At 55.1% G+C, this 14,433-nt stretch overlaps 1 protein-coding gene across 3 annotated transcripts; it reads left to right on the plus strand.

The window, feature by feature from the left end:
• Nucleotides 1–3,215: 3,215 nt before the first annotated feature.
• Nucleotides 3,216–8,256, plus strand: LOC105497381 (immunoglobulin lambda like polypeptide 1). 3 transcript variants are annotated; one of them, XM_011768388.2, is made up of 3 exons: nt 3,216–3,910; nt 6,237–6,355; nt 7,711–8,249. In XM_011768388.2, exons 1-3 carry the CDS (start codon nt 3,705–3,707, stop codon nt 8,028–8,030), a joined length of 645 nt encoding a protein of 214 aa, XP_011766690.2. In that variant the 5' UTR covers nt 3,216–3,704; the 3' UTR covers nt 8,031–8,249. The 3 variants fall into 3 exon arrangements, with proteins under 3 accessions (XP_011766690.2, XP_011766691.2, XP_024653588.1); XM_011768389.2 differs by having other exon boundaries at nt 6,240–6,355; nt 7,711–8,248; XM_024797820.2 differs by lacking the exon at nt 6,237–6,355 and having other exon boundaries at nt 7,711–8,256.
• The last annotated feature ends 6,177 nt before the right edge of the window (nt 8,257–14,433 follow it).

Consider the following 14,433-nt stretch of genomic DNA (forward strand, 5'->3'; position numbering starts at 1 on the left):
CGTGCCACTGCACTCCCGCCTGGGTGACAGAACGAGACTCCGTCTCAAAAAAAGAAAAAAGAATATGTCCCCAAATATCAAAGGGCTGGCTGGGTGCAGTGGCTCACATCTGTAATTCCATCACTTTGGGAGGCCAAGGCAGGCAGATCACTTTGAGCTCAGGAGTTTGAGACCAGCCTAGGCAACATGGCAAAACCCCATCCTACTAAAAGTACAAAAATTAGCCACGTGTGGTGGTGCACACCTGTAATCCCAGCTACTTGTGAGGCTGAGGCAGGAGAATTGCTTGAACCCAAGAAATGGAGATTGCAGTGTGCTGAGATCACACCACTGCACTTCAGCCTGGGTGGCTGAGCAACAGTCTGTCTCAAAAAAAAAAAAGTGCTGAAATACAGGTTATGCTTTTGTAGTACAATGCAACGATGCTAGAAATCATCACTAAAATGCAACCAGAAAGCCATTATATGGCATTACTTCACCCCTAGCCAGGATTCATGGCTCTGGAAATCAACAAACAGAAGGTGCTTCCCATCCACACAGCTCTGGGCTCTGCTGTTTTAGAGGCTTTAATTCCCAAGACAGGAAACCTTCTACCAATTCCACAAGAGGCTGCCCCCCGGCCACTGTGGGCTCCTTATGCCAGAGAACAATAGACATACAGGGATCGAGCCAAACTCTCAGGGTATCGGGGCACTGCTACACAGAGAGTGATGAGGGGAGGATATCTCTGGGTCACTGAAAGCCTCGGGGTCCCTTCATGTCCTGCGGTAACATTTTCTGCAAACTACAGCCATGTGATTCAGGCAGGAGCGCGAATGGCCCAGACCCTCAGGAATAAAGGTTTGAGTCACCCCGCCAAACAGGTAACAGCAAGGTATCTGCTGAGGGCACAGAGAATACACATGGGTAGTGGAAACAGTCAGCACCAGCTGTGGCCATGTGAGAGTGACAGAAAGGAGGACTCTCATAGTGAGGATGTTTCTTCTTTGTTTGGATATGACTGTATTTGCATTTATCCTAACACTAGTAACACTTTCTTTCTTCCCCTCATTTCCCTGTGATTAATACATCGTATGTTAATAAATGACCTACTTTTAAAATTTTTATTATATATGAACATTTATATATTTTTTATTTTATACACACACACACACACAGAGATATATACACACACACATACATACATACTTTTTTTTTTTTTTAATGAGACAGTGTTGCTCTGTCGCCCAGGCTGGAGTGCACTGGCACCATCATAGCTCACTGCATCTTCGAGCTTCTGGGCTCAGGTGATTCTTCCACCTCAACCTCCCAAGTAGCTGGGACTACAGGTGTAGGCCACCATGCCTGGCTCATTTTTGTATTTTTTGTAGAGACAAAGTTTCACCATGTTGCCCAGGCTGGTCTTGAACTCCTGGGCTCAAGAGATCTGCCCACCTTGGCCTCCCAACGTGCTGGGATTATAGGCCTGAGCCACCTTGCCTGGCTGGTAATCTATTTTGATATCTAAGTTACAGAATATCAAAGGTGTGTGTGTGGCGTGGTGTGTGTGTGTGTGTGTGTGTGTGTGTGTGTGCGTGTGTGTGAGTCAGCTGGGAGAATAATAAACGTCACCTGAAGATGGATGGAGCGATCTGTAGACCTGAGTCCTTCTGTGGGAGGGTTAGCCTGTTTGGGTTATATGAGTGTAGTTGCATCATGTTCGGCAGAAGCATGGTGTTGCTATTGGCTTTATTTGGAGGTTAACCTGGTTAGAGGAAGTTTGCAGAAATGCCACAGTGACAAAGGTGGGCTGGAGTGGTTTTGCCCTGTGTCTACCTGGCTAAACCAGGACTAAGTTTCCCACAGTCCCCTTCTCCATATGATCTGGGGCCGGAATTGGCTAAAAAAATTTGTGAGATACCTGGGTGGCAGAAAGGAAGCGACAGCCATCACTCATTACAGCCTGCTCGCTTGGAGGCCATAAGGCAGATGCAGAGGTGCTGGGCCTGCCCAGGACCAGAGTGAGGGGAGCAGGCACCTGTGTGAGTACAGGGTCAGCACCTGAGACTCAGCACCCTCTTAAATGGTGGCCCTAGGCACCTGCTGGGCACACAGTAGGGCCCCTGCCTGGAAGCTCTCTTTGTTCTCAGGAGGAGGGCAGCTCAGGTGCGACCCGCAAGAAGGAAGAGATTCTGAATAGACTTCTCTGCTGTGGGCTGAACCCTCCTACTGAGCGCCTTCCCAACTTGTTACAGAAAACCAGAGCTGGGGCTGGGCGCGGTGGCTCACGCCTGTAATCCCAGCACTTTGGGAAGCCAAGGCAGGTGGATCACCTGAGGCCAGGAGTTCGGGACCAGCCTGGCCAACATGGCAAAACTCCGTCTCTACTAAAAATACAAAAAAAATTAGCCAGGTGTGGCCATGGGTACCTGTGATCCCAGCTACTTGGGAAACTGAGGCGGGAGAATTGCTTGAACCTGGGAGGCGGAGGTTGCAGTGAGCCGAGATTGCGCCGCTGCACTCCAGCTTGGGTGACAGAGCAGGACTCTGTCTCAAAAAATAAAAAAAATAAAAAAATAAAATAAAATAAAATAAATAAAATAAAATAAAATAGAAAACCACAGCTGGACAGTAGCAAATGGGTCAAAACAGATTTTATCAGGAACTACTGCAGTGGGGAAGAGGCCTCGGTATGAGATGGGTTCCATGCAAATACAGCATGGGCAAGTGGGGATTTATAGCCCTGGAGTAGGGTTAATAAATGTATACTGGAAAATTGCTAAGATTAGATCTTCCGTGTTCTCACTGCAAAAGCGTAAGTATGTGAGGAGATGGACGTGTGAGTCAGCTTGATTTAATCATTTTACAGTGTGGCAAAGCATCACATTGTAGGTGGTCAATATATACAGTTTTGTCAATTACACCTTCAGGAAGCTGGGGTGGGGAGTGTGTGTGTGTGTCTGTGTGTCTCTGTGTCTGTGTGTCTGTGTGATGTGAGGTCTGTGAGGCGCTGAACGTGGCACATTAAACGGCATTTTCGTTCTTACCTCATGATTCCTGGACTTGAGCCGTTGAGTGACTTCTGGCTAACCCCAAACCTGTTTCCTCCTCTCTAACCACACCTCCCTCCAGGGCTGGTTGGAGGAGCCTCAGCCCAGCCCCCTGAGCTCAAGCCCTGGGGGACTCCTGCTGGGCGGCTCTCTGGACCGCAGTGAGATGCTCCACAGACCCAGGGCGCCCTGGGGGAAGGAGGGAAGTCAGGCGCATGACCTCCTGGGACCAGCCCCGAGGGGACTCAAACCCATCCAGGGTGCAGGTTCCTCCAAAGGAAAGCCCCAGGGGAGGGTCTTGGGGGGCCATGGTGCAGCCCACCTCCCTGTGTGACCTCAGCCCTTGCCGACCCTCTGTCTGTGGTGGGAGGTCCCCGAACAAAGCACCCAGGGCCCCAGGGGCAAGGCCAAGCTGACAGGTGTGGGAGGCAGTTGAGCCCTGGATCCTGACCACAGCAGGGCAGTTGGCAGATGTGCCTCCGGGACAGAACCCCAGGGGTAACGGCCATGGATGCTGGAAGGGGCCTGGCTGGGGGCAGGGACCAGAGGATGAGGATGGGGCCACATGGACTGGGGTGACCTGGGACAGCTGCTGCCAGCGAGAGACCGGGGCACCACTCTCCAGGGAGCCCACGCTGCAAGTCAGGCCACAAGGGCCTCCGACCCTGAGGGCGGATGAGGCCAGGGACAGGCCAGCCGGGCCGTGAGGCCCCTGGTGAGCCAGGCCCCAACCTCAGGCAGCGCTGGCCCCTGCTGCTGCTGGGTCTGGCGCTGGTAACCCATGGCCTGGTGCACCCAACGGCTGCACCGCAGAGCAGAGCCCTGGGCCCTGGAGCCCCTGGAGGAAGCAGCCGGTCCAGCCTGAGGAGCCGGTGGGGCAGGTAAGGGGTGAGAGATTCCTGGGGATGTGGGGGTCTGGCGGCAGAGGCGGGAAAGGATGACCAAGGGGAGACAAGCCAGAGGGGGGAGGAGGAAGGTTAATCCCTGGAGGGGAGCCAGACACACACTGACTTTAACTGAAGTGTTAATATTTTTCCATCATGGATTTGTTTGAATTAATTTTTATTGCTTAATGTCATATTAAAATATTATTTATCTTGATTCCTGAGATTTTTGCCCCCACCCCTTACATTTGGCCCCAAGGTCAATGTCTCCCTTACCTCCCCCTAGTACTTGGGGTAGGGCAGGACCGGAGGCAGGGGCAGGACGTCCACAGGGTGGTGGCCACTATCCCTGAAGGGTGCCCAGGCCTCCCCCTCCTCCCCCTCTTCCTTCTCCTCTTCTCCCTCCTCCTCCTCCCCCTTTCCCCTGGCCTATGTCGCCTGTCCACTCCCACCCTCACTGGGCAGGGGCCACTCCCTGGAGCTCCAGCTGATGTGTGAGGGCGTTTCCTGGAGTCCCTGGGTCACTAGACCTCAGCCAGCATCGCCTCCTGAAACCAGCCCCTAGGAGACCCAAGCTTATCCACGGTGCAGGTGCCTCCAAAGAAGAAGCCCAGGAGAGGGTCTAGGGAGGCCACAACTCCCTGTGTGACCTCAGCCCTCGCCACCACTCTGCATGTGGTGGGAGGTCCCCGGACAAAGCACCAAGCATCTGGGTCCATTTATGACTATTTGGGACACAACAGCCTGGTCATCGCTGGTGCACGTTGTACCCACAGGCGATCATGTTGTACCCACAGGCGATCACGTACCCACAGGCGATCATCATTTCAGGGGCAGAACCTCCCTCTTGCTGGCCCCATAGGCAGGTTCCGCTATGATTCCGGCACTTTGGGAGGCTGAGGTGGGTGGATCACTTGAGGTCAGGAGTTCGAGACCAGTCTGTCCAACATGGTGAAACTGTTTCTATAAAAAATAGAAAAGTTAGCTGGGTGTGGTGGTGCACGCCTGTAGTCCCAGCTACTTGGGAGGCTGAGGCATGAGAATCGTTTAACCAGGAACTCAGGAGGCGGAGGTTGCAGTGGGCCAAGATCACGCCACTGCACTCCAGCCTGGGCAACATAGCGAGACTCTGTCTCAAAAGAAAAAAAAAAAAGACTGTCTAGATGCAGTAGCTAAGTACACAAAAGCCATTTCAATGTGGGAGGCGAGGTGACTGAGTCCAGGGACTCCAGGTTTCTGGCTGAGGGGTTGAGACCACCCATGGTCATTGTGATGAGATGAAGATGGAAAATGAGCTGGGCTGGGGGAAGGTGGTCATCTCCTCTGGATGTGATTAGTTTTAGACTCCTGTTGGGTAGCTCACTGGACATGGTCAGTTGAGTTGGCAATTGAGGTGGAGCTGAAGGTTTGAAGCTGGGATAGGCTCCAGCCTCGCCATGTGGGCAATAGTGGGGGAGTCAGCAGCCAGGCACGGGCCATGGAGAAACAGATGCCAGGGGAAGAGGAAAGGGGAGTCAGACCCCAAGGGGAAAAGAGTCACTGGAAAGAGGGGCCAGCCCCGTGTCACATCCAGCAGAGACACCAGGTACAGCAGAAGGACCTTGGACATGACCATGAGGAGGGCCTTGTTGGCCATGACCTGGGAGAGATGGGGGTGAGAGTCTGGGGGACCACACCAGGTCCCCAGCACACAACACAGTGCCTGGTAGACAGGATGGATCTATGGATGGATCTATGGACAAGTAGATGGGTGGATGAACTGTTAGATGACAGATAGATGCAAAGACAGATGAATAAATGGACAGATGCATAGATGGACAGGTGGATGGACGGATGGATGGACAGATGGAATGAATGATCAGAAAAGGCTCCATGAACAAAGTGAGACTGAGCTGCATCTCCATGGATAGATATAAAAGCAGAGGACTCTCCTCTTGAGTCAAGAATGACCCAGTGTCCTGGTCCAGGGAGGAAGTCAGCCTGGCTTGACTGGCGACACTTGTGGCGGACTTCAGAGGCCCTTGAAAAGAGGCCAAGTGAGGTTGGGCAGGTCCGAGCCAGCTCAGGACTCCTGAGCCACACCGCACAGCTGCCTGAGGGGATGCGTCACTCAGAGAGTTGCTGGGACCCACTGGGCCAGCGTTGCCATCAGCACCAACAGCTTCAGAGACTGGGACACAGGCTGGGGTGGCTCCAAGGCTGTGGGTGACACCTGCCTCAGAGAAGGGACAGGCACAGAGACACTACTGGGATACTGGCCACCCCCCTGCCCTGTGCCTAGGTCCCAGCCTACACACTGCAGCCCTGTGCCCCTCACACCCAGCAGGTTCCTGCTCCAGCACGGCTCCTGGACTGGCCCCAGGTGCTGGCCCCGGGAGTTTCAGTCCAGGCATAATTCACTGAGGCATGTGTTTGGCAGCGGGACCCAGCTCACTGTTTTAGGTATGTGGCTCTCACAACCTTTCCCAGCCTGTCCCACCCTCTCCTATCTTTGGAAATCTGTTTTCTCTCTCTGGGGCTTCTTCCCCTCTGCCCTCCCAGCCTTAAGCACTGACCCCTACCTTTCTCCATGGGGCCTGGACGAGGTGCGTTAGTCTCGGGGTAACCGGCAGGAAGGGCCCCCACAGTGGGAGCAGCCACCTTCAGGTTCCAACAGCGGGACACAGCCTGGTCCCGGGCCCCGGGCTGGGATTGGGCAGGGTCAGGGCTCCTCCCCTCTCCCAGGGCAGATGTCTGAGTGAGGGACAGAGGCCGGTAGAGACAGTCCCCGGGACCCCGGGGTCTAGGCTGAGGGCTGGGTGCCCATCCAGCCTGGGAGGGCCACATGGGGGCCTGGGGACACAGGGGTCACCTCGAGGGGAGGCCAATGGCGGGCACAGAGAGGGCTCTGGGTCTAGGCTGCAGCTCTGTGGCCTGTGCTGGGTCGTGAGGACATGGGGACACAAAGGGATGGGTGAGACTGGGTGAGGTCCCAGAGCCCAGCCCTCCCAGGACAGTTACCAGAAAGGAGAGGGTCTCTTAGGGCAGAGATGTGTCTGTCTCTGGAGCCCCGTCACCTCTGGGGCCCGGTGTCTCTCTGTTCACAGGTGGACCTCCCACCTTCATTTGAGGAGGGCACTTTAGACTCAGGAGGTGACTAGCGGGGAGTAAACGGGGGTGCACATAACTCCACGGCCACCAGGTGAATCAGAGGCTGCTGGGGTGGGCATGGGGGCTGCGGTCCCCCGAAATCTGGGGAAGCAGCTCCAAGAACCCAGCCGATGTGAAGGGTCCTGTGGTCGGGCTGGTGGAGACAGGGGTGATGGCAGAGCCCCAGGGTGTGTCTGGGTGGAGCCCCTGCTTCACCAGGAGAACTGAGTGGGCCAGGCTGGGGCACAGCCTGGTGTCCCAGGGGATAGGAAGCTCCAGGCCATGCCAGGTTTGGGCCTCCCCACACCCTGCCAGGATGGTTTTGTGTGCTGTGGGGGAGACCCCTAGATTCCAAACTCAGACTCCAGAAACCAGGAAGGAGGGAGTGCAGCCTGCCCTGGGTACACACGGGGAAACTGAGGCTGCAGAGGAAATGACTGGGCCAGGACGCCTGGGAAAGGTGACTTGGGAAGGCCCCTAGAAAGGTGCAGGGCTGTCTGCTCTCCAGAGGGCTCCAGTGGAAAGGAGGGAATGAAGAGGGAAGGAGAGGCCCTGGGTGGACCAGACGGCCACACCATGAACCCTCCCAGAGACTTTAGATAGAGAGAGGCGCTCCACAACACCCCACTCTCCCTCTGCCATCTCTCACCCCTCCTCTGTCCACACAGGTCAGCCCAAGGCCACCCCCTCGGTCACTCTGTTCCCGCCGTCCTCTGAGGAGCTCCAAGCCAACAAGGCCACGCTGGTGTGTCTCATGAGTGACTTCTATCCGGGAATCTTGACGGTGACCTGGAAGGCAGATGGTACCCCCATCACCCAGGGCATGGAGATGACCACGCCCTCCAAACAAAGCAACAACAAGTACGCGGCCAGCAGCTACCTGAGCCTGACTCCCGAGCAGTGGAGGTCCCGCAGAAGCTACAGCTGCCAGGTCACGCATGAAGGGAGCACCGTGGAGAAGACAGTGACCTATGCACAATGTTCGTAGGTTCCTAACCCTCACCCCACCCACAGGGGCCTGGAGCTGCAGAATCCCAGGGGAGGGATCTCTCTGCATCCCAAGCCATCCAGCCCTTCTCCCTGTACCCAGTAAACTCTCAATAAATATCCTTCGTCAACCAGAAATCCTGCTCCCTCTCTTCTTTTCTTATCTCTCATACAATTTGGTGCGTCTCCTGGGTTCTCAGTATGGCGTTGGGGGAATCCTGGCACCAGTGGGAAAGTAGCCTGGAGGGGAGGATCACAATCTCCTAGGCGTGTCCCCTGGGGAAATAGGCCAGGATAGGAGGAGTCGGCTCACTGAACACCGGTCCCTCCATTCTCTCCCTCCTCCCCTTCCTTCTTGCAGCTCAACCCCCGACTTGCTGCCTACTTTCTGGAGGGAGGTATTTCTGGCTGAGTCTCCAGATACACCCTCTGTCACTGTTCTGTTCTGGATCCTCTACCCAGCCACGGCCTGTCTTTCCTCAGCCTGGAAATCCTACTCTAGGACTGGAGTCCCTCTACTTCTGGCCCTGTCCCCTGGAATGCCCTCCTTCCTCTCTGCCCAACTCCCCACCCCTGAGAGCTGGACTGGCGGGACACTCCAACACCATGAAATTCATGAACTCTTAAATTTTGGGCCCACCTTGATTTTTCACCCAACGGCAGGTTCAGAGGTGTGATAAAAATAGGAGGAAGCCAGGAAGGAAACACACATGAAAGGCCTGCAAGAGGCTCAGGACATTTGCATAAGATAGGCTCTGAGCTCCCCAGGAACCAGTGCAAGAAGGGTAAAAGGTGCTCCATCATTTCTTTCTTTTTCTTTTTTTCTTTTCTCTCTTTTTTTTTTTGAGACGGAGTCTCATTCTGTCACATAGGCTGGAGTGCAATGGCGCAATCTCAGCTCACCGTAACTTCCACCTCCCAGGTTCAACCGATTCTCCTGCCTCAGCCTCCCCAGAGTTGGAGATGGGGACTGGTGGGAGGTGTTTGGTTTGGTTGGTGGTGGATCCCTCATGGCTTGGTGCTGTCTTCCTGATAGTGAGTGGGTTCTCATGGGATCTGGTTGTTTAAAAGTGTGTGGCACATCCCTGTCAACTGTTTTGCTCCTGCTCTGGCCATGTAAGACACCTGTTCCCCCTTCACCTTCCGTCATGACTGGAAGCTTCCTAAGGCCTCCCCAGAAGCTGAGCAGATGCCAGCATGCTTCCTGTACAGCCTGCAGACCCGTGAGCCAAGCAAACCTCTTTTCTTTATAAATTACCTGGTCTCAGGTGTTTATTTACAGAAATTCAAGAATGGACTGATACAGACACTAATCTTATTCATAAGGGCAGAGCCTCTCACCTCCCCAAAGCCACCACCTCATAATACCATCACATTGGAGATTAGGTTCCAACCTGAATTTTGGTGGCATGCAAACATTCAGACCATAGTACCCTATTTCCAAACACAGACACATTCTGAGGACCTGGGGTTAGGACTTCAACGTATGAATCTGGAGGAGCACAATTCAGCCTGGAACATCTGCTTTGGTTTGGGCTCCCCTGCAAGCAGGCCTCAAAGAAAGGCTCTTGTACTTGGAGCTTGTTTGGGACGAGTACTCCCAGGGGCGAGAGTGAGGGATGGGGATGGGGAGAGCAAAACAGGAGCAGCAAGAAAAGCAGTGCAAAGGCCAGGCACAGTGGTTCACACCTGTAATCCCAGCACTTTGGGAGGCCGAGGCGGGTGGATCACTTGGGGTCAAGAGTTAGAGACCAACCTGGCCAACAAGGCAAAACCCCGTCTCTACTAAAGATACAAAAATTACCAGCCTGGCCAACATGGTGAAACCCTATCTCTACTAAAAATACATAAATTAGCCAGGTGTGGTGGCGGGTGCCAGTAATCCCAGCTACTTGGGAGGCTGAGGCAGGAGAATCACTTGAACCTGGGAGGCAGAGGTTGCAGTGAGTCAAGATTGTGCCATTGCACTCCAGCTTGGGTGACAGAGTGAGACTCTGTCTCAAAAAAAAAAAAAAAAAAAAAAGCCAGATGTGATCGCATGCGCCTGTAGTCCCAGCTACTCAGGAGGCTGAGGTAGGAGAATCACTTGAACCTGGGAGATGGAGGTTGCAGTGAGCCGAGATTACACCACTGCACTCCAGCCTGGGTGACAGAGCAAGACTCTGGCTCAAAAAAAAAAAAAAAAAAAAAAGCCAATGCAAACGTGCATTGCTGAGTTCACCATTACGGAAGCCGGGGTGCCAGATCCCCCAGGATCACCAGAGCTGTCTTACACAATGCATCTCAGAACCATCCGCCCAGGGAAGAAAGGAGGGAGCATTGCTTCCAGGGCTCTGCTGCCTTTGAGGAAGCGTTAGCCTGTAGGGTGTTCACGCCTTTGCACTAGCCGTTGAGCGTGCGTAACTGCTGAGTGGGTTACTGTGGAGAGGCAGAGGTGAGGGGATCCCACACTGTGGCATCAGCAAAGCCCCGAGCTGGAAGCGAGAGGCAAGCACAGGGGTCTAGGGCAGGCCATTGTCAGCTTACGGCAGCATGGAGATTGTCACGGCCTGGGAGGTCTATTTACTGCAGCTGGGCCTGGATTAGGAGGTGAAGCCAAGAGGTCTGAAGCCATTCAGGCGAGCTACTCAACACAGTCCCGCCCTGCAGCATCCAGCCCCACCCCTGTCCCCCACGGGGTCCTCCCGTCAGAGTTCCCTTTGAGGTGCTGGCATCTGCAATACCTGCAAAGACTTCATGCTAGAGGGTTACCGAGAAGGGCTTAGAACCCACCCTGAGTGGGAACCCCTTTCTTTACATGTTGGCCCTGGTCCCTGGCACAAAGGCCCCAGTGTGACAGATATAGTCAAAGGTTTGAGTTCAATGAGATCCATGCTGTGCCCAGTGGAGCCCTCCCCTACTTCCCTTCTTCCCTGCCCCTTTCCCCTCTCCCGTGTCCCAGGTAGCTGGGGCCTCTCGTCTGACAAACCTAAAGTTGCAGGGACAAGAAGCACAAATCCACAAGGAGGTCACTGGGGCATGGTGGGGGGGGGGGGCAATCCTATTTCTACAACTTGTCCCTGGACCATGTGTTCCAGCTCCTGGGGATGCAGCACCTGGGACTGGCTGTTGGCTCTGTGCTCGGGGTGTGGCACAAGCTGGCTGCCCCTATGTTCCATCAGGCCCAGGCTCCAGGGTGAGACTGGTGGGCATCGCGCTCATGTGCCCACTGGGATCCTCCCTCACCATAAATGTGTCCCTTGGTCTGGGGGCTGGGTGGGCAGGACCCCACATCTCCAGACGGGGCATTCAGAGCTGCATTCTGGATGCAGTGGAGGCATGGAGATCTGTCAGGTGGCGCAGAACCGCTGCCGTGGCTGGACTCTGAGGTGAGGACTAGAGGAACGAAGGTTATGGAAGAGGGGGGTGCTGCTACAGAGAGGGGTGCAGATACAGAGAGGGCTCAGCACAGGATCTAGCACAGCGGGTCTACGGAATTGTCACTATGCCCATTTTACAGATGGGAAGACTGAGGCTCAGGGGAGGAGGCAGCTTGCCCACGGGCCCAGTGCTAGCAGGCAGCAGAGCTGGGTTGGGGACCAGCCTTAGAAAACCTGTGCTCATAGCTGTGAGGCTGTCCTCCCTGCCTCACTGCTGACCCAGTGAGTATACGTCTCTTTACAAAAGGAGGCTTGTTCTGTGCCTGTGCTGGCCCAGGGAACATTGAGGAGGCTGAGGTCACCCTGCATGGCCTTCTGGGGCAGCTGCTTCTCTGACCGACAGAAGCCTTTCTGAGACGGCTGGTGGTCAAAGCCACTAACTGAGGGGCAGGGCAAGGGGACTCTGAGCACCTTAGTCCCTATCCCTCATCCCGGCTTCTATCCAGGATCTGAGAGTTTCTCCCGACGGGCACTCCTTCCCCTCCAGCTCAGACAAGCGGGCAGGGCTCTGGGGCCAGACAGACCTGAGCTCTGCCCTCTTCCCCTCCTGGCTATAGGGTCCTGCGTGAGTCTTGGTCTCTATTCCTTCATCTCACTTTATGGGGACTGAACGAGAACCAGGGGTGAGGCCCCCAGCCCAGAGCTGCTGTTAATCCAGGGCTCTCCTCTCTCAGGAAGGACACAGAGTCCACTAATGACCATTGGTCCACCAAGGTACAGAGAAGGCAAGGTGCCTGCCTAGGTCACCAGCGAGCCTGAGTCTAGTCCTGACTCCCAGTCCAGTCCTCCTGTGACCATAACCCAAAAGAAAATGAAGGTGGAGACATGCGGGTTGTGGGGAGAGGAAGGAGATGGGGAAGAGGGGGGACCTAACACCCACTCCCCTCCATAGTGCCTCATACATAGTTGGTGTTCACTAAATATTTGCTGAACGATGAGTAAATGTTAGGTGGTTGGATAGATGGGGCCACAGGCGGGTGAGACCTAACTATGCGCTGTTCGGAATCCCAGCTCACTGCGTCCTGCTAGTCCTCCTGCTAACCTCATTTGGTTACTAGCAGTAGCCTTCAGTATCTGCTGAGTCACTACTCTCAACCCAGACGTGGGGCTGGGCATGCCAGAAATTTGGAGGGAAGAAAGACTGACAGAACCTCAGCACTTCACCACCAGCTCCATTTTTTTTTTTTTTTTTTTTTTGAGATGGATTCTCTTTCTGTCACCCAGGCTGGAGTGCGGTGGCACGATCTCGGCTCACTGCAACCTCCACCTACTGGCTTCAAGCAATTCTCCTGCCTCAGCCTCCTGAGTAGCTGGGATTACAAGCGTGCACCACCACACCCGGCTAATTTTTGCTTTTTTTTTTTTTTTTTTTTGAGACGGAGTCTCGCTCTGTCGCCCAGGCTGGAGTGTAGTGGCCAGATCTCAGCTCACTGCAAGCTCCACCTCCCGGGTTTACGCCATTCTCCCGCCTCAGCCTCCCGAGTAGCTGGGACTACAGGCGCCCGCCACCTCGCCCGGCTAAGTTTTTGTATTTTTTAGTAGAGACGGGGTTTCACAGTGTCAGCCAGGATGGTCTCGATCTCCTGACCTCGTGATCCGCCCGTCTCAGCCTCCCAAAGTGCTGGGATTACAGGCTTGAGCCACCGCGCCCGGCCTTATTTTTGCATTTTTTAGTAGAGACGGGGTTTCAACATGTTGGCCGGGCTGGTCTTGATATCTTGACCTCGTGATCCGCTTGCCTCAGCCTCCCAAAGTGCTGGGATTACAGGCGTGAGCCACCGCGCCCAGCCCCACCAGCTCCATTTTTAAGATGAAGAAACCGAGGTAGGGGGAGAGTCGGGAGTTTTGCTCAGCCCTGGAACACCCCACTTCCCCAGCAGCCTTGGGTTGCCACCCCTGCCCGGCTTACCCACCTTTGTTGGGAAGCCTCTGTCATTCTGGCAGGTGGGGGTGGGGGACTGGGGAACAGAATGCATTCCCCAGGGCCCTTTAAGTCATGCTGAATCCTGTAGAAGTCCCAGCACCACCCATGGAGCTCCCAGGAAGCTTTGGCTGGCCTCTGGAAAGCACACTGGGGCTTCTGGCCCCTCTAAACAGAGAATGGCACCCCTGCTCCATGAGTCTCTTTCCTCCTTTCCTCTCTGGACCCTCTTGCCCTTTTCTGTGCCTGGTGGCAGGATCTAGGAGCCCATCTCTGTCCCCCATACGTACTGTGGCCTTGGGCAAGTCCTTGCCCTTCTCTGGGCCTCACTGGCCCAGCTGGAGCCCAGCCAGCAGCACAAGTCTCTCTTGACCTGACCCTCCAGGACACCGTGGACGCTGGAGCTCCGTCCATACCCCCTCTCCCCTGGCACCCTCCAGCCCTCAGCCCTCTCTCTCTCTCTGGCCCTCTTATGGACTGTCCCAGAGGGACAGTACCCATCCCACCTCCTGGCTTCTCCTTCCTCTTGCTCTCCCTCCTCCTGCCCACTCCGCTTGGAGAATGCCAAGTCTGCAGGTTTCCCATGGCCTTGAACAACCAGTAGCTTGGAAGTGAGCAGCTCAGAGCTTTGCAAGGAGGGCCTGCAGCGAGGCCCACCCTGGGTCCTGGGGGCTGCATTGCCTTTGCACCGCATGCCCTGTCCTGCCAACCTTGCTTCATTTTTCTCCGTGGCATGTGCCGTTTTCTCACTGCTTACTTGGGTACTGTACGTCCATGGCCTCAGTAGAATGTCACTGCCACAAGGGTAGGGGTGTTGTCAGCTGTGGCCACTGTTCGGTCCCCACCCCCACGGCCTAGAACGGTGCCTGGCCCACAGGGGGCCTCCATGAGTGCTGAGGAAGGAGGATTTCCTCCAAGCCACCCTGTGGGGAGCATTTCCTTGAGGGCACCTCGTTACCTCGGATCCACCATCTGCCTGGCTAGGATATGCCAGGCCCCTTTCGGAAGATGGGGAAACTGAGGCTCAGAGAGGAAGAGACGAAGGGAAGGAACGGATGCAACCT

This window comes from Macaca nemestrina, chromosome 15 (genome assembly GCF_043159975.1).
Source record: "Macaca nemestrina isolate mMacNem1 chromosome 15, mMacNem.hap1, whole genome shotgun sequence".
NCBI lineage: Eukaryota > Metazoa > Chordata > Mammalia > Primates > Cercopithecidae > Macaca > Macaca nemestrina.